At 44.0% G+C, this 20,688-nt stretch overlaps 1 protein-coding gene across 2 annotated transcripts in view; it reads right to left on the bottom strand.

The window, feature by feature from the left end:
- The window catches only part of fmnl1a (formin-like 1a), a 198,385-nt gene that overhangs the window by 78,874 nt on the left and 98,823 nt on the right, over positions 1–20,688 (bottom strand). For both annotated transcript variants that reach the window (XM_067969082.1, XM_067969083.1), the window contains exons 3-5: positions 4,562–4,642; positions 4,119–4,192; positions 2,307–2,390 (exon numbers count right to left, since the gene is read on the bottom strand). In XM_067969082.1, the coding sequence (XP_067825183.1) occupies positions 2,307–2,390; positions 4,119–4,192; positions 4,562–4,642 (239 nt within the window). The remainder of the gene's footprint in view (positions 1–2,306; positions 2,391–4,118; positions 4,193–4,561; positions 4,643–20,688) is intronic.

Raw genomic sequence — 20,688 nt, forward strand, 5'->3', positions numbered from 1 at the left:
CTGGGTTATGAACTCATCGCAGAGCCTTAATTTGTAACTGCTTTGTTATGCATTACAGCCTTTGTGTCATTGTTTACTGCGTAAACACACAGGGGTAAAAATTTGTCTGGGTCAGTTTTTGGGCCCAGAATCACACAGGCAGTGCGTCCTCCCACAGGGAGGCCTGAGGCCGGCCCAAAATTGGGCCTCGGGCCTCATTTCATTAATTTGTGAGAGCTGTACCTTTTGCACCTCCACAGGCAGCTTGCCCATCCCCGAAAAAGAATTTCAAGCCACTTGCCTCGCCGGTAGTGGCTCTCAGATAAGTAACATGAAGTGGGAGGGTGGGAGGTCAGCGGGAGGGGGGCTGATCGTGCTGGCAGCTCTGGAGCTGCGGGGAGCACTCCTGCTTCACATGAATTAAAAAAACATATAATTTTACCAACCTTTTTGGTAGTGGCTGCAGGCCCGACATCAGGGCAGCCCAATTTTCCTGATTGGTCCTAAAACAGGCGTTGAGTCCCTCATTAGCATATACAAGGGGCCTAACGCATGTTATAGGTGGCTGCCCCAGATGCTTGAAATATGGCCCGACCCAATTTCGGTTCGGACATTTTTTAGGCATCCTTGGGGCACAGGACGTTGGTCCCTGAAATTGGGCCTTGTTGTCCCTGATGAGGTCCAATTTCTGCCCCAATGTGTCAGAGTAATATGGAGAACCTGTGTCATCTGCTGTGTAAACATACAGCGTCTGTGTAGTATACAGAACCAGTATTATTTTTGGACAGGAAAGGGCCCTCAAATTACTATGAATGCTGATGTAAATCTGTTCACTTCTGCAAAATAAGAGAACTCTGAACCTCAGTGGTGTCAGCAAACTCATATTGCTATGTAGTCTAATCCTGAGCAGCACTGCCCTGAACCCATGAGATGGCATTCACCCTAACTGAAGGTAATCTGCTGGGGATTATGGAATAAACTAGAGTATCAAGGTGCTGTAAACCATTGGATTTAAATTGCCACTAACTTTCCACCCCCACACTATGTGCAACAGGCTGGTAAGTCAGTCCTGAAATAAAAACAGCAAGTATTGGAACTACAGAGCAGGTCAGCCAGTATCTGAAAGAGAAAGTGGATTAACATTTCAGCTAGGAGCTTTCATGAGAACTGCCCGACACATGAACAGCCTCATGGTAGATGAGAAATCACTTCCAAACACAAGGTCAAGGAAACCAGCAACCGTTCGAATATTTAGACCACAAGACAGGTTCAGATGGAGGCTCTTTGATCTCATTCTTCCAGAGTATAACCCCTACCATTTTCCCATTACAGCTTTTAATGTCCACCTGAGCAGGCAGATGGGACATCTCATTTGAAGGAAAGCAGCTCACAAGTACCAGCCTTGATTTCGTTTTGTAGGGTAACCCAGAGATGAGAGTGTTACTAACTGAGCCAAATTGAGTGTTCAACTCAAATGGACCTTCAGATCATTGAATTCCAACTCATATCTGAGCCACCTGAATCAGCTCAGTGAAAGTCAACAGAAACATCGATTAGCACCAAGCTCTTCATCCCCTGTGGGTTCAGGTTAGAGGTGCATCGCGGACTTCCACATGGCAGTGAGATGTGGGTTCAAGTCCACGACTCCCCACACTGTGAGTTCTCAATCTCAACCTGATCATTGAGATGATGACTTGAAGGTGAAAACCAGAGGGCACATCGACTCAGACCATCCTCTCACTCTTGTGACACTGTCACTAGCAGAGACTAAAAATGGAGAGTGGTGCAGTCATAACTTTAAAGACACCGAAGAAAATGATTTAAAATAAGGAAGAGGGAATTTATAAGTAAAGTATATGTTTACAACATAGAAGCATTTTTAGGAACAGGAAGAGGTTGTTTGGTCCAACAATCCCAATGCTTCCCTTCTCTTTTCAGAGATCAACTCCAACTAACTGACTTCTCCATTTATTCCTTGGTGAGTTCTCTACTCAAAAACACATTTAATTGTCTCTTCAACTCATTTTTACTGCCCACTTCTGTGGCCCTCCCTCACCCTACAACACTTTTACTCTTGAGGTTAAAACACAATCCAAAATTCCCTTCTTATTCCTAACTTCCTAAGTTGTGAATCGGGTCTCATGTTTAAACCCTTCACCACAGTGACAGTATAAGGGACTCAGTCTTGCCTTCATTCCAAGGAGACAGACTAGGTTCATTTTACACTACAGAAGAAATAAGTTTAGAAAACAACATGACTGAGCTGACTGAGGGAGTGCAGGCAGTAAATAAAATGAAGCCCTCGGTAAAGATCCCGGTGTACTTACGTGACAGCGCACTGTGCAAAAGATAAGTACTCCACCAGCACATCCAGACCCTTGTTCTCCTCATTCAAAAACTCCTGCACCCACCTATGAGGAAGGAAAAGTCAGCAGTTAAACAGACTCAAGTACATTGGGACAGTGCCTAAACAGGAAATTTCCCAAAATGACACTGGGATCAGCCAGATGGACCTCAGTGGTCTTATCCCACCTTGGACATTTCTAGGCTCTGAATCCCTAAAAAATGGAAACTATGCTCCTGCCGTTCCAATATTCCAGCCAGTCACACCTACTCTCAGGAGTAGCTGAGTTTACACTTCACAAACCTCATGCCATCTGACACACAGCACAGCAACAACAACTCATACGTGTACACTGCGTTTAACGTAGCGACATGTTCCAAAACACTTCATGAGGGTATCGTTGCTGAACAAGAGTCGGAAGAGGAGTAGGGAAAAGAGCTCGGGTCGGGGACTGCAGGCACGGTGGTAGAAGTTGGGCTTCGAGGAGATTTCCGAAGCTCTTGTTCCAAGCCTAACGCCCTCACATTTCTCCTGGTTCATAAACCATTTAGTTCTTTCAGGAGTATTTCTACCAACTCAGCCTTCACTGCACTAGATGACAAGTTACATCATAAAGAACAGAAAGTGCGTTTACAGAGTAGCTTATCACAACCTCGGGGCATCACAAAGTGTTTCATCAATCAGCCACCATTGTTATGTAGGCAAACACAGCAGTCTATTTGCACACAAATATCCCACAAACAATAAATGAGATGAGTGGCCTGTTTCTGCTGGTGTTGGTTATGGGACGAATATTAACCGGGACACTTAAAAAATCCCCTGCTCTTCTTCAAATGGTGTCATGATATCTTTAACATCCTCCTGTTAACCCTTTGGAAGAAAAAGTTTTTACTTAATCCTCAATTTGCCATTCAATTCCTCATTTTCAACCTGGGCCGACTTGAACATTTTGCCTATTAATAGCATCAGTTTTGTTTACTTGTTTCTTTCCCTTCCAGCCCCTTTTCTGATTTGCCTTTATCTTTTGCTTTGTTGTTTTTCTACCTTTCTCTCCTGAAGGAGCTGAGTCATATTGTGGTACATCTCCGCAGGTGCCGACTCTGCCAGTACCTCACTGAGGCAGCCATTCTCGACGTGCGAGCCTAGGCAGTGAAAGTCAGCAGACTATTGGACCATGGACGCTGAATCACATCTTGTCCTCGCCCAATATCCACACGCACATATCAACCCTGGTGAGAATGAGGGGCAGACCTCGGGTGTGGGCCCATGTGATCCAGTGACTGGATTGAAACAGCCCAGTTTAGGGTTCCATCTCACTCCCTCAGCCACAGTGAGTGAATGGCCTACGGGCCTAGGGAAACAGTTAATAAAAAAAGTAGAGGGAAATGATCTTCCAACTACAATGAACGACGATTGGGATCTTGCTCTCAGGTGTTGAGAGAGCTCCATTGCAATCCAAATCCCTGTGCACGTGTTCTTGGACTACCGCTGACTTCCAGATGCTTGTTGAACCTGACACTGAGAGATAACATCATGTTTCAAGTTAATTGACTTTCTTGGGCAAAAGGTCAAAGGTTATGATCACTGGTATCATAAAACCTGAAACTCCAGAGCCGACAGCACAAAGGTACTCACTGGCTTTCAGTTCTATCTGATGGTGACTGGTTCATAATCAGGAGGTTTTGAAAAACAGAGGCCCTGGACACTATTGTTCTGCAAATTTTATTTTAATACACTTCTCATCTTTAAAGTAATATACCACACAGCTTTTAAAATGCCAGCGGGTGTCACTCACCCGATGTGATTGGTCCGCAATGAAATTTCAAGCTCTCGCAGGACCTGGGTTGACTCTTGGACTCGTCTCTTGAACTACAGAAGTTGAAATGAAAAAGAAAAATGAGAAAGTTCTTTAGTGCTTGTTTCTGGAACAGAAAGTCATTCCTCAATCACACATGGGACACTCTGGACTGATAACCCCTCTTATATTATTGAAACACTTTAGTATTAGTATTGCTGTCATCGCCTATATTGCCAATATATTGTCTGAAGAACATGACTTCGTGGTTTGCAAGCCAGAATTCAGGGCAGTACGTGCGCTTCCAGAGAAGCCATTTTACGCAGCTGGAACATTTGCCAATTACCACCATGCTTCGCATCTCCTTACAGTTCAAGCAGTGGCTGTACTGACTGGTTCCAGATTTTTGCTTGAATTACTTAAACTGGTTCCTGGCATCTTACCTTCCTGACCCCACCCTGGTCCAGGAATCCCCTTAGTTTCTGGATGTAAGCAAACGGAGGATTCTTCACTTGGAACCGTTCCTGCAATGAATGAAATAACAGTCAGCAAAATCCTCAGCACAGTAGACAACTGAAGTAACGTTACTGTCTTGTACAATAACAGTGCACACTACCTGCTCAGTATGGGTTTCAATTGAAATATTAGTTTATACAGAGTCACCTTTGTAAAATCAACCAATATTAAAGATCTTGCATTTCTACACACTTTCTGTTTACAAAACCTTACTTCTTCTTGTTACGTTTCTATGTCAACTTTTTTCCCCATTATAAATCTTGGAGGTAATTTTCAACATTGCTGCCTGGTCGGTAACCTGTCGTAGCGGATTGCCCATCCGTTGTAGAACCTGACCGATATTCATTTCCATTGATTTCAATGGGGTGAAAATCGGACAGGTTCCACAACTGGTGGGCGATCCACTCTGCCCTTGTGGCAAAGTTGAACATCCCCTCCCATCAACATTTATAATGGAAACTGCCGATGTAAACTTGTCATCTTGTAATTACGTTCTACTAAGAGCAGTGACGCTGTAGTAACTCCTTGGCCTGGATGGCAAGAGAAGCTTTTAGGCTCCAAGATTATGGAGCCAAAGCAGGTCAATTGAGTTAGGGTACAGATCAGCCTTGATCTAACTGAATGGCGAACAGGCTCGAGGGGCTGTATGGTCTACTCCTTTTCCTGTGTTCATATGGCCCCACCAATTACTTCCCTGCTTCTCAAATTGCTCTATGTTTTGCTATCTAACCATAAATAGTAATCTAAAATCAAATGATTATATCATGATTGAAGAGAATGTATGACTTTCAAATGGGGAAAGAATGAAGCCTGGTGCCTGGCCCAATTATCCCCAACCCTCTAACCCACTGCATCTGAAGACTACACATGGTCTCGACTTCCCGCGTGCAGCATTAAGGGAGACTGATGGTTAGCGAACTTCACCTTCTTATGTTTCTCTCAGATGTTTTCTTAAAAACCATAGTTTTTTTTTCATTTTGAATGACATAATTAGGATTGGATTCCAGTAATTATTAAGCCCAACCAAAAGAGATATAAAGGCTGCTTTAAAAGGCACTCTAGAACAACGTAAAATAGACATCCATGAGCGGTAACAACTTGCTCAAGATGGGAAAGCACGGCGAGAAAACATCCACGAAGACCGCTCCTACTATAAGGCCCATCACGTCGCTGATGCTGAATGAAAACGCCAGTTGAGGAAGTCTCGCCTAAAGAATCAAGATCCCCAACCTGGTGTATCAGGGATCCATTGTTCAATCTGAGGACGCTCACTCACAGCATTAAATTGGTTTCATCAATCATCATAGATCTCACTGCAGAAAATGAGCTGATATTCTAGCTGTCCTCTTCGAAGTCGAATTACGACCTTATAAATAATAAGTCCAACCACAGGCAGAAGCCGATTAACAGGCATGGTCAAGGCTGAAGTGTACATCATCAGGCGCCGGCCTCATTCGAGTGGTTCCAGGGAGCTGCAGGTACCAACCGGGTGGTCTGCTCTAGCTCGCTAGTTGTGGGAGGGCAGGAAATCGGCCTGCCCTTTCACTGAGCTGGCTGGTAAGTCAGGCCTGGCGGAGAGGGTGCTGATCGTACAAAGTTGGGGGTGGGGGTGGGGGGAGGACGAGCCGGCAGTGGGCCGCAGCATTTTTGTGGAGCTATGAGGAACACTCCTATCTCCTGGCCCCACAGAAATAAATGGAAAATGAATTTGGGGCTCTTTGTTGGATTGGCCGCCAATGGTCCCTTTAAGGACCGCTGGTATGGCCGCTCACCGCGCAGTCCGTGAGCAGAGTGTTTGCGATGCACGCTCTACCCATCTGTACTTCAAAATCTGTACTCCTGTAATGGCGTAGTTCCCCAATTTGCATATTTAAACAGCCACCACCCCCCGAAACAGGCAACTATATTTTGGGTCCATTAACAGACCTGCCTGAAAATTGCATCAAGCGGACCTTGGGCATTCATGGTTCCTCCCGATTTTCCTCTGCCAGAAACGGGCTCTGGAATTTCAGGATACTTTGCAGGACACCTCATCCTACTGGAGCTTGAATAAAGCACCATGTGTTGTTTGAAATGACTGTGTCACCGTAAATCAGGAGTTAATGCACCACCACCTGAGGTGGGTTTGTACTTGGAGAGAATCCAAAGGAACTTAATTGACACAGTCCCCTTCGTTCTGGAATCAGATTAAGCTATCAATGCAAATTTGTACCCGATTAGAGATTCAGGTGTAAAAGAAACACTTATGACGCACAAGGGAGATTTCCTTCATGTGCTGTTGGCATCAAAATCATAACAGGTTCTGTGTCAATGGGTTCATAAAACGGAGAAAACCTTCTACTCCTCCACAGTATGTCACTTATGCCGGCACCATGGTCCCACCCTCTCAGGAATGTAACATATGAGGGGTTTTGATAGAGTAAATAGGGAGAAACTGGCAGATTTAAGATAATTGGCAAAAGAACCAGAGGGGAGATGAGGAGAATTTTTTTTTAACGCAGCGAGTTGTTCTGATCCGGAATGATAGGCAAACAGGTGTCTGTGGCTAAGGAGAAATTTCTTCAGCGACTGTCAAGGGGGCTTATGGTTGTATCCCCTCATTTGCCTCCAAATAAGGCATATCGCAAAAGAAGGCGGAGCAACAAGGTACTGAACGTAGCCTCCATCACTAAGTGTAAAAAACCAACAGAGTTCTGCCACCAGTCCAGCTGTCAAAAATAAAGATCTTTCTTTGCAATTACCAGCCTGTCCCTTAAGAGTCGAAATGGAAGCTCTAAAATTAGTAGCACGTACTTTTTTTAAGGTGCAGTTTACCCCTAAACACTATAGGGGAAATTTGAATGCAGATGTCTCTGACGTCATTTGTATTTAATTTACAGTGCAGCACTCTCTTCAGGCTCAGTAAGGTGCAGACACCAGAAAAGCCATGGAGGAAATTCAGGTGCAGTGCTATTCAGGAGTAAATTGGGAGTAGAGAATTAGCACCCATTTTTCCTTTGCATTGCACTCATTTTGTGGGCACTATCTAGGAGCAGGATTGAGGAAGTTTATCCCTGACAGTGCATGTCATAAAAATAACTGATACAATATACTAATATCAGAGCTACAGTCTTTTGGTTAATTATATCAGAGATTTTGCACCATTTAATTACTCGATTACTTTTTATTTATAGTGGTCAGGTAACTCGAAGTAATATGAGATGTCTCAAACTCTCCAAAATACATTGACAGACCTTATATCAGGTTGCAAATCACAAATCAAGTTTATTTAGGAATAAAATTATATGAAGGAAGAGCAAACACTAGGTTACGGCAAGAGAAAACTGACTTCGCAACAGTACTCAATAGTAAACGTCTCAAAATGTTGATCATTTTCATAATTTAGAATGCACATCAGTGAGGAAAAACCTGTATGTAAACTCGGATATTGACAGTGTTTCTACTAGCCTGGTGAAGCAGAGATTCACTCAAAGCCCTAGATATAGAGCAACAGTTATATCCGTTCTCTGCCTTGAACTTTGAACAGACAAAGGAATATTATAATTAAATACAATTGTCAAGCACAATAGGGCTTAAAGGCACAGAAATTGTCTGACAGTGATGTGATGTTTACACCCATTACATCTATGATTTGATCGATGACAACCTTCACCCCTTCCCTCCATGGTCAGCAGTCTCCAAGTGATTATCTCCCTCTCCTTCTCACAGCTCAGTAATCAGGTGTTTCTAACACCTAGCATCAGGTGTTTCTGGGCGCATTAGCAATCGTTAAGCAGCCCACCTAGACAGAGATGGATCATCCACCTTTGAAGTGGTAATCTGCATCCCAGCCAGCCCTCCAATACTGAGCAATAGACAGCAGAGAGATTCTCTCCTGTCGTAATCAGATCTTCAACTCCATAGAAGGTATTTGCAGATAATGGTTGACTTCAAAGTCCGAGTAGACTTTACTGCACCCATAAAAATCAAGAGTTAACCCAGCCATTACTTAATACTAAAAATAATTGCATGGTGAGAATGCTCCAATACATTTTTGAGAAAGAAGAAAGACTTGCATTTATATAGTGTCTTTCTATGTCCTATCCCAAAGTGCTTTACAACCAAGTACATAGAATACATAGAATTTTACAGCACAGGAACAGGCCATTAATACAAAAGAAACAGGAGTAGGAGTAGGCCACATGGCCCCGCGGGCCTGGTCCGCCATTCAATAAGATTATGGCTGATCTTCGACCTCAACTCCACTTTCCTGCCTGATCCCCATATTCCTCGATTCCCCAAGGGTCCAGAAATCTGTCTATCTCAGCCTTGAACATATTCAACGACTCAGTATTCACAGCCCTCTGAATGAAGAAATTCCTCCTCATCTCAGTCTTAAATGGCCAACCCCTTATCCTGTGACTATGCCCCCTAGTTCTAGACACTCCAGCCATGGGAAACAACCTTTCAGCATCTACCCTGTCAAACCCCCTCATAATCTTATATATCTCAATGAGATCACCTCTCATTCTTCTAAACTCCGGAGAGTATAGGCCCATTCTACTCAACCTCGCCTCATAGGACAACCCTCTCATCCCAGGAGTTAATCTAGTGAACCTTCGCTGCACCGCCTCTAAGGCAAGTATATCTTTCCTCAGATATGGAGACCAAAACTGTACACAGTACTCCAGGTGAGGTCTCACCAAAGCCCTGTACAATTATTTCTTACTTTTGTACTCCAAGCCCCTTGTAATAAAGGCCAACATTCCATTTGCTTTCCTGATTGCTTGCTGTACCTGCACGTTAACTTTTTGTGTTTCTTGTACAAGGACAACAGCTCTGTGCCGGTGTTTATGCTCCTCACAAGCCTCCTCCCACCTTGCTTCGTCTCACCCCATCAGCATAACCTTCCATTCCTTTCTCCCTCACGTGTTTATCTAGCTTCCCCTTAAATGCATCTATGCTAGTCGCCTCAGCCACTCCATGTGGTAGCGAGTTCCACATACTCACCATTCTCTGAGTAAAGAAGTTGCTACTGAATTCCTTATTGGATTTCTGGTGGTTTTGGGCAGAGGGATGAATTTTGGCCAGGACACCAGGAGAACTCCAAGCTCTTCTTCAAATTGTCCCACGGGATCTTTTCTGTCCACCTATGCAGGCAGATGGGGCCTTAACCTCTTAATCTCTTTCAACCTCTCATTCAAAATCAAACATTTTCGCAATGCAACACCCCTTTAGAACTCAAGTCCTGGAGTGAGGTTTTTGCCCACAATCTTCTGACCCAGAGGCGAGAGGACTACCCAAAGGTAGGGGAGTCTATAACGAGGGGGCACAGATTTAAGGTGAGAGGGGAGAGATACAAAAGGATCCAGAGGGGCAATTTTTTCACTCAAAGGGTGGTGAGTGTCTGGAACGAGCTGCCAGAGGCAGTAGTAGAGGCGGGTACAATTTTGTCTTTTAAAAAGCATTTGGACAGTTACATGGGGAAGATGGGTATCGAGGGATATGGGCCAAGTGCAGGCAATTGGGACTAGCTTAGTGGTATAAACTGGGCGACATGGACATGTTGGGCCGAAGGGCCTGTTTCCATGTTGTAACTTCTATGATTCTATGATTCTATGAAGCTGCCACTTCTCGAGGTCCAGATGACTTTTACAACCCCCTATAATTTTGCTGTTATGGTGCAAAACTTTCAACTCCTCCTTTCTTAATCCCAGTATTTATTTTACATGTTTTATTTAATGCACTGGCTGTATCAGAGTAAATGAAGGCTTTGTGACAACTCAAGGCTTCTGGGGGCTGCTGTACCCAACAAATGTAGCTACACCTCACGCCTTCAGAACTTGGCTGAATCTTCATGCTCATGAAATGTTCCTCACTTTGGCAGATCAAAAGGACCCATCTGTATCCACAATTGTGTCACTGATTTTTTATGTGCTCCAAACCAAAACATAAATCTACATGTACTGCCATTGTCAATAAACACAGATCTGAACCCTGCTTTCAGGCATGGGCTAGACTATGCTGCTTATCTCCCCACCCCCCTCTCCTTTATCAATGGCTAAATGATGGAAGATTACCAGATACCTCCACGAGCTTTAATTAACCGCCATTGATTGTTCATAATTAGTTATTATAATGAGGCAACATTTGCAGAGCAGCAAGCTGTTGCCGAGTCTAAAATTACTTGGTCATAGAATCTTAATCTTGTAATGCTGGTGCCTTCTATTTGGGATCAGATTACCTGTTCGCAGGTACTGTGAACTCAAATGGGAACGTTATGCCTTTGGCCTGTTGTCACTGTCCGTGTGCACTCATGCTGTCTAACTCGTTCCTGCAACAGCTGCAAGGCATCTCTCCACCTTAGGGACAGAGATAATCTGTTCTCTGCCCCAAACACAAGTCATTACTTAGAAGACAACTCCCTTAGAATGATTATATTTCATTTCAGCACAAGATCACAAGATAGATACGGGTGAAGGCTGCCATTCAATTCATTCTAGCTCATCCATCCAGAACAGTTCCCTGTCACAGTAGCCAACTGTTTCTAAAATGATTTCAGTTGTTTTTCTTCCATTACCCGATCCAGAAGTCCATTCCACATGTTGGTCACTTTGTGATCAGACTTGATTAATTCAATGTTCTCCTCAATGGACTCCCATCCTTCACGCTGTGTAAACTTCAGCTCATCCAAAACTCTACTGTCTGTATCCTATCCCACACCAAGTCACATTCACCCATCTCCTCTGTCCTCGCTGATCTACATTGGCTCCAATCCCCCAATGCCTCAAATTTAAAATTCTCATCTTTCTGTTTAAATCCCTCCATGGCCTTTTGCATCCTATCAGTGTAATCTCTTCCAGCCCTCAGCAACTCCCCCACCCCCTCCTACCATATTCTCCATTCTTGACTCTGGCCTTTTCTACATCCAACCCCACCCCCCCCCCCCCACCGCCCCCCAACTGTCGCCCCATTATTGGTGGCTATGCCTTCAGCCACCCAGGTCCAACACTGGAATTCTCCCGCTATGCCCTTCTACAACTCCAGCTCCCTCCTCTCCTCTATCGGCATTCATTAAATCCCATCTCTCTGACCCAGCTTTTGGACACCCGCTCCCCCTCCCCCTCCCCCTCCCCTTCCCCCCTCCCCTTCCCCCCCTCCCCTTCCCCCCTCTTCCTCTTTGGCTCAGTGTCCATTTCCCATACATCCCTGAGGTGCTATATAAATGTTGTTGTGTCAAGAATAACCTCCCGTTGCTAATTTGCGGCTTCTCACCAGCTGGAACCAAGGAATAGAATGATTGTGAGCTCACTTATAGCCAGTCGTCCTGGTTATTTTACAGCTTTTTGTTTTTTGGTGAGTTTTATTCCAATCAACATGAAGGATCTGATACACTTTCATCACCCAATGTTGGCAGTGAGCACTACCAGGTCAAGTACAGCACAGGTTATATGCACAGCAAAGCTGCCTCTGCTCTATCCCAAAACTTGCCTTTACTGCAGCATCAGAAGGGTAACTCAATTAAACCAGTGCAACTTTCCATTTCCCGCGCCAGCTGTACTATGGCCTCCTCCCGTAATGCTAACTCAGGCCGAACCGAGACTTTTGACTTCTACCCACAAGGATTTGGATAGATACTGCCCCAGCTGAAGTCTCTATGGCTGCCTGTCATCCCATCAGTTCAAGGTAGATTTGAACCCAGATCCCACAGCTAAAATGGCAGTGTCCTAACCAGTCGTGTCACGCAGAGTCCTGAGTTTTTTATACATCGATTAATTTATGGGCAGTGAAATGATCATTTATGTATATGCAGTTAATTATAGTCTGCAGTTATATGAAGCACAGCAAATCTGCTGAGAACACACAGCACTCTAAATGTCATGTTAGATCCCAGTATGTTTCCACTTCTAAACAGTGGGGCTGACAATATAATGGAGAGGGCACGGGTGGCATTTGATGCACTGAAGCCAAGCCAAGACTCATTAAGACCCCAGAAAATATTTATATTAGGGAATCACACCAGAATGTGACTCAGCACCTGAGTAGCACATGAATACGCTAAGCGCCTGTTTGGAATGGGTAGCAGATGGGGAGAGGAATTTTGATCCAGGTTGGCCCTCTCCTTTACACCATCTTACCCCCACCGTGTTTCTGGCCTCCATTGGACTATTCTTCAATGGGAACTTTGTGACCCCACCAGTTAAAAAAAAAACACAACTCTATGCTGCAAGGGGAGATAGTAGCTCTCAATGGTTGCTGCCACTCGATGTTCCTTCCCCATCAACCCTCCCACCAGACGCATGCTGCTGATCCAGGTCTGCATTATCGGCCCCTGCGTGATCTGCAGTCACAGGCGAAACACAGTCCTTCCTATTGATGGCAGTGATAAAAGAGGCAAAGTCTACTGGACAACATTCACTAAGAAAAGAAACAGTGAAATGTACTCATCACGGTATGTAAATAAAAGTTGGCTGGGAGTTCCTCACTCTAACACAGTAACAGAGTTCTTCACAGAGTAGTTTAGAATTGGATTGGTGAGTAAATTCTCCTTCCACTGTGATACTAAACTCTGGAATTCTCTCCCTAAACCTCTCTCTCCTCCTTTGAGACACTCCTTAAAACCTACCTCTTTGACCAAGCTTTTGGTCACACGTCCTAATATCTCCTTGTGTGGCTCGGTGTCAAATTTTGTCTGATTACGCTCCTATGAAGCGCCTTGGGACGTTTTACTCCGTTAAAGGCGCTACATAAATGCAAGCTGTTGGTGATACTGGGCCAAAACTGAGTTCCATCTCTAGTCTGGGTTGAATGAGCTGATCTCAGCCTGAGAAGTAGTAGTTTACAACTGGCCTCAGTATCCCTGTGCTGGAGCTGGGGGTGGTGGTGGGGTGGGGGGGGCGGGGGGGGGGGAGACAGGGGAAAGAGAGGGAGGGACAAATCCACTAACTTTACCACCACCTTCTCAAGGGCAATTAGGGATGGGCAATAAATGCCGGCCTCGCCAGCGACGCCCACATCCCACGAATGAATAAAAAAAAGTAGAGGTTCTGCATCTAGTCTCGGCGCCCATGAGCTCAGGATGGGAAAATCATCCAAGGTTCCCACTCCTGATCACCATCCAGTGAGAGTGTGTTTGTGTGTCTGTGGGGGACAGGATCAGACCTAGCCTTGTAGCACTCCCCCCGCCACCCGACCCTCACCCTCTTGGTTAAATATCCTGCTGGCACTCACTACCTGGGCTTACACTTGAAGACTAGCCCATTGGGTGAGGTATGAGAAGACGGCCAATAGCCAATGCCTTCCAGGAGAGGGGCGGAGAAAATTTGGGAAATTGAAGAACTTCTGGGTTTTGTCCTTTTAAAACTAATCGTTTTTCTACCATTCAATGCATGATGAGGAAGCGTCATTTTATATCCCACTTATATATCCATTTTATATCCCACTCACGGAGCTTGGTGTAACTCATTCACTCGCCTGCTGCTGGGATATAAACCGTACTCCTGACTCTTCATGAAATATGTTCTATAACAAGGACATGTGTATTAGGGGAGAATTTTCTCAAGAACCACAGACTATAAATCACAAGTAAGTAAAGCAGGCCTCCCATGCGGGTGAAAGATCAGTCAGCCACTGACGATTACACAATATTCTACATGTTCTGGAGTGTGTCACCTTGTTCAGCCTGTTAACTGATAATTAACTTCAGTAACTTGCATTTTGTCATTTATTGCAATGAGTGATTATGCTCAGTGTAAAACAAGATGCTTCTGTGAACATTGATCACATTGTGATAGACTCCATGCAGCCAGGGACTGTAAAGGAGAGAACAAACAGCACATTTCTCCTTAGGCTTATGTCACCTTGCAACTAAATATTCATAATTGCCTCACGAGGAGTCACCATACAAAGTCAGCTGGCCAGGATCTGAACATATGGAGTTGATTGGTCGGCAATTTTGTGTAAGAAGGACATCAATCGCTGGCCTTGATGTGTTGGAAGTGCAGTACGCTGTTTATTCCTCTGTTTGTCACACCAGTGATCTCCGCTCGAACATACATGTGTGGGAATCAGGTGACTCAAGCCGCCCAAGCTCACAAACGCAGGACGGCCACCTGGGCAAGGTATCAAGACCACTGTCGGTGCCAGTGCAACCACCCACAGAGTGGGTCACCATTTCACTTAGCCTCAGCGTCTTTTATACAACAGAACTGCTGCTGTGACATGAAGAGAATTAGTGCTTGGATAATAATTCTTTTTATGTCCCGCCAGCAGCTTCATTGTAGGGCTATGAAAGGTCCTGAGGCCAAGTGAAACGGTGCCCACGTCGGGGCAAGTTCAGTTGCTTGTGCAGGTTTTACCGCGAATGCCTCTCTGCACCCATCCACCAGTTCATTTCTACATTATCTTAAAAACTTTTAGACCACATTTTTCTTGATCAGCTTTTTTCTAATGAAAATAAATGGTGGGAAGGGATGTGCGAAGAGTAAGATATGTGAGAGTTTTAAGGATATAGTGCTATCCATAAAAGGAAGCAGCTGATGCCACTATTAAAGAGGAGGCCGCACCTCCTGTTTAAATTAATTAAACCTCTCACAGGTTGCGAGGTATTTTCTGACCCAAAAAGGAATAATCAGATTTGCTAAATTTACAGTTATTTTTGTCAATTATTTAAGTTTCTAATGTGTTTGTTACAAATTTTTATTTTTAAGGTGTAGATTGTCAACAGGCTGGAGAAACAAAAATGGCCACTCAACAAAAGAGGAAAAATGTCTTTTCACTTTTTGACGGTTGCTGGCTCTTGGGAGCGTTGAAAAAAACTTGGGAGTTGATTGGCTGGTTTTGTGTGTGTCGCTGGCTTGTGAATTGGAAGCTTTTCTTTCCTGTCCACATTTGAATGAAAACAGGTAGTGGTTATTTGAGAGTGATTAATGATTATTTAATTTGCCTTAATTTAACTTATGACACATTCCATACACAAGACTTCTAGTTGGAAAGAGAGATCAGAAGCAACTTTAGCAGCAATATGTATTTATAAAGCACTCCTCATGTCTCAGGTTACTTTTCAATAAGGAGGGAAAGGATACAATGGACACTTAGCTTGGAGAAAAGGGGAAACATTGAAGGGGCCAGTTTGCGGATGGAAAGCACAGTCAAAGAGAAGGGTTTCGAGGAGATTTCTGAAAGCAGGGAGGGAGGTGGAAGGGTGGAGGGAACCGGAAAGAGAATTCCAGAGGGCAGGAGCATAGTGACTGATGAACAGCTGCCACTGGTAGAATGGAGAGAGTGAGGGATGAGGAGAAGTCATTACATAGAATTCAAAGCACAGAAAGAGGCCATTCGGCCCAACAGGTCTATGCTGGTGCTTATGCTCCACACGAGCCTCCTCCCACCTTACTTCATCTCACCCTATCAACATATCCTTCTATTCCTTTCTCCCTCATGTACTTATCAAGATTCCCTTTAAATGCATCCAGCGTTAAGCAGAGAGCGGGGAGCAGCGTGCATTTGGAGAATCTTTACCATTCTTGGCGTCAAATGAGCTCCTCTGATCATAAGAACATAAGAAATTGGAGCAGGAGTAGGCCAATCGGCCCCTCGAGCCTGCTCCGCCATTCAATAAGATCATGGCTGATCTGATCCCAACCACAAATCTAAAGAACACAAGAAGTAGGAGCAGGACCTGGCCACATAGCCCCTGGGCCCTCTCCGCCACCCACAGGGCATTGACCGATCCGAACTCAGCTTCATGTCCAATTTCCTGCCCGCTCCCCATAACCCCTAATTCCCTTTACTTCCAGGAATACTCCAAGCAGCAGCCAGAATAAAATGACTGAAAGACATTGGAGAGCTCTCCTCTCCAACAAGAGGGTACTTAATGAAACAAGGCCCAGGAGTATTGTACTCCTCAGCCAGACAGCAATTACTCAGACAAGGCCACAGAAGAATATCTAATCTCTCCCTCATTATTATACTTTCAGTGCTGAATTGTGCCTATTTTGCAAAGTGTAAGAGTGAGATTCATATTGGATTCCTGCAGCATCCTGTCTTCATGAAAAACATTTGTGTGGGTGTGCTTGTGTGGTGGGGGGGGGAATGACATTTCAGCGTGGGTCTGCATCACTGAAAACAAAGAAAACAAATTGCCAAAAACTTTTTCATGAAGTCAGTCGTCTCTTAAATAGGCAAAGTAAACACCCGCGTTAACAACTTCAAAGCTGTTGGTAATCGGTTGGGAGGTTGGAGACAGAGAGTAGGCACTCTGATTGGTGGAATCTGACAAGTGGTGTTCCCCAGTACTGGGGCCTCAGCTTTTCACCATATAGATCAATTTCTCGGATAAAAGAATAGAAACATTGGAGGCCATTTAGCCCCTCGAACCTGTTCCGCATTTCAATTAGATCATGGCTGATCTGTACCTCAAACTCCATTGTTCCACATACCTCGATACCCTTTACCTAACAAAGATCTATGAGTCTTGAAAATTTGAATTGACCCAGCCTTTTTGGGGAGAGAGTTCCAGATTTCCACTACCCTTTGTGTGAGCAAGTGTTTCCTGCTTTCACTCCTAAATCGCCTGGCCTGTAATTCTAAGATTATGCCCTCCTGCTCTGGATTCCCTCAATAAGTTTTTCAGGATCTACCCTATTGAATCCCTTTTTAAAATCAAATCTTTGCAACATTGAGGGTGTGGCAGGTACTGAGAATGGGCTTTTCTTTTGTTCCTGAAGCATAACTTTCATAAAAAACCAACAGATCCAAAGAGGTTTTGAATTGTTTCTGGAAGATTCTATTAACCGCAGAGGTGAGTGGGTGGGTGGGCGATGGACCCCCGCCCCCTAATTGGAAAAACCCAAAGCATTGTAAGTCCCAATATAATCACACAAAGCCTGTACGCTGAAGATGCATTTATAACTGGAGACTGGGAACCTCCGATAACCTAGTAGAAAGTGAAATGTGATTGATGAGATATTTGTAACCATGCCTGATATGTGCACCCTGTTTGAATGCAACAGTTTAAATTCATGGCAGGCTTAACACAGCAACAGTACCTGGAATCCCAGATAAGAAGGACTAAGGAAAGCCCTCCATTTGGTTTCTTATCTTAGTATTGTGCTTAAATATTATTAATGACTCTCTGGGGAGTTCAAACATCTGGCTTGTACAACAGATTTGATTTCCAGACATGTCCTAACACTGTGTTGCTAAACGTTTGGCTTCCTCCTTCCTCCCTGAGATATGGCAATTGTCGTCAGTGGTATCGGAGTACCAGGACCATTGCCTGCACTGGGCAGATCTAGATAACTCGGAACAACACAAATGGCATAAAATCTCTGCCTTTTTGCTGTTTTAAAGCAAGTATTCCTGCAGCGCAGCTCTGATTTAAGAAGTTTCTTCAATCACTATAAATAAGTAAATGATTTTACTTTTTAACAGAAGCTTGCAGGGTTCTTTGTGATAAGCTGAGTCTTATCCAGGCATTGGGCTAGTTGAAGAGGGAGTCTTGTTGTCCCCAATGGCTCAGTAAGTGAATGTGCCAGGAGGTGTGGTACTACACCATGCAGACCAAGATAAAGTGGTGTGTGTGAGAGAGAGAGAGAGAGAGAGAGAGAGATAACACTCTTGTGAAGCACTTTGAGACGTTTTATAACATTAAAGGCACTATAAAAATGCAAGTCATTTTTGTGAGTGTGTAAATGCATCTCCCATGGCATTGCTCATAGTAGGCTGCAGGATACGGGGGTAATTTTAACCTTACCTGCTCAGCGGGAAACTGACGGGATCGGATCGGCCATCCGCTTTATATTGTAAAATAAACGAAAGCATGACAGAAATAGCAAGTACAGGAAGTGCGTGCTCCAAGTTAAACATTACATACGAGAGTCAAGGTGAAGTATAGTCTTTAGGTTAAGTGGGGTTAGAGGGTGTGGAATAAATGAATTTGCCTGGACATAATAACAGACCCCATTTTAAAGTCATACATTTGGTCCTCATTTTTAAATTTGTTTCGATATTATTTTTAGATAAATCGCAAAACTTGCAGCAATTTGCGAAGTGGAGAAGTCGAGTTGGTTGGAGCCTCTGCAGTACAGGCTGAAGAGCTGAGAGGCGCAAAACTGAGGTGCTACTACACTACTACTGGCAGGAAGCTGTAATTACAAGTGTGACATGTTTACATAGGCAGCTTCCATTTTTAATGTGGTCAAAGCAATTTATAATGGAATACGTGCTGACGCAAGATTTTTTAATAGATCATAGATGTGTGTGCATGAATGCATTGATCTCCGAATGCTTGGAGGGAAACACCAGCCAGGTTCCCTACACTTGATTATTCTCATCTGTAGAGGTCTGGACCATATTGAGGAAGGGTTTAGTCATTAAGGAAGTTGCATGGAAACCTTTGCTGGCATCAGTCACACGTCCTACTGCCTGCTTTTAGAGCAGTAGGCTAATAAAAATGAACCAGAGCACCACAGTAATTTACAGAACAGAAAGGAGGCCATTCGGCTCATTGTGTCTGTGCTGGCTTTTCTGCTAGACCAATCCAAAATTAATCCTACTGCCTTGCTCAATCCTCATATCCCTGTATCTGCTCTAAGTCTTTATCTACTTTTCCTTTAAAAAATGCAGCGGCCAATGCCTTATCTATTCCCTGTGGCAAAGCATTTCATGCTCCAGTGACTCTCGGCATAAAGACATTTCTCCAACCTCTCCACTCATTCTCTTTGTTACAATTTTAGTTTGATGACCCCTCAACACTGACTCTCCAACCAGAGGAAATAGTTGGTTAAAATTCTTCATAATTTTAATTACCTCTAAGAAATAAGAACATAAGAAATAGGAGCAGGAGTAGGCCATACGGCCCCTCAAGTCTGCTCCACCATTCAATCAGATCATGGCTGATCTTCGACCTCAACTCCACTTTCCCGCCCGATGCCCATATCCCTTGATTCCCTAAGAGTCCAAAAATCTATCTCTCTCAGTCTTGAATATACTCAATGGCTCAGCATCCACAGCTCTCTGGGGTACAGCATTCCAAAGATTCACAACCCTCTGAGTGAAGAAATTCCTCCTCATCTCAGTCTTAAATGGCCGACCCCTTATTCTGCGACTATGTCCCCCAGTTCCAGACTTGCCAACCAGGGGAAATAACCTCTCAATATCTACCCTGTCAAGCCCCCTCAGAATCTTATATGTTTCAATGAGATCACCTCTCATTCTTCTAAACTCCAGTGAGTATAGGCCCATTCTACTCAATCTCTCCTCATAGGACAACCCTCTCATCCCAGGAATCAATCTAATGAACCTTCATTGTACCGCCTCTAAGGCAAATGTAACCTTCCTTAGATAAGGAGACCAAAACTGTACTCAGTACTACAGGTGTGGTCTTACCAAAGCCCTGTACAATTGTAGCAAGACTTCCTTACTCTTGTGCTCCAATCCCCATGCAATAAAGGCCAACATACCATTTGCCTTCCCAATTGCTTGCTGTACCTGCACGCTAACTTTCTGTGTTTTTTGTATGAGGATACCCAGCTCTCTCTGAACACCAACATTTAATAGTTTCTCACCATTTAAAAAATATTCTGCTTTTCTATTCTTCCAAAGTGAATAACCTTACATTTCCCCACATTATACTCCATCTGCCACCTTCTTGCCCACTCCTCCTAGTTTTGTCTGTTCCAGTATTTCAAGTTTCTCCTCATACTTATAGTTTCTCACCCTTGATATAATCCCAGTAAGTCTACACTGCATGCACTCTATGGCTTTAATGTTCCTTCTACAATGGGTCATTCAAAACGGCACACATTGAGCTAACTGTGATCTAATCATTGCCTTGTGCAAATTTATTACTACTTTTTCTCCCTTGTACTTTATGCCCCTATTTATAAAACCCCAAATGTTGTTGATTTGTTTAATAGCTTTATCTATCTGCACTCGCACTTTCAGGGAATGATGTATTGGAACGCCTAGGTCTCACCATTCACCCACACCTATTAGCCTCTTTCCATTGTGTGTATACTCGTAATCCTTGTTTTTCCTCCTAAGATGCATTACCTCACACTTCTCCACATTC

The sequence above is a fragment of the Heptranchias perlo genome, chromosome 30 (assembly GCF_035084215.1).
Source record: "Heptranchias perlo isolate sHepPer1 chromosome 30, sHepPer1.hap1, whole genome shotgun sequence".
Taxonomy (NCBI): Eukaryota; Metazoa; Chordata; class Chondrichthyes; order Hexanchiformes; family Hexanchidae; genus Heptranchias; species Heptranchias perlo.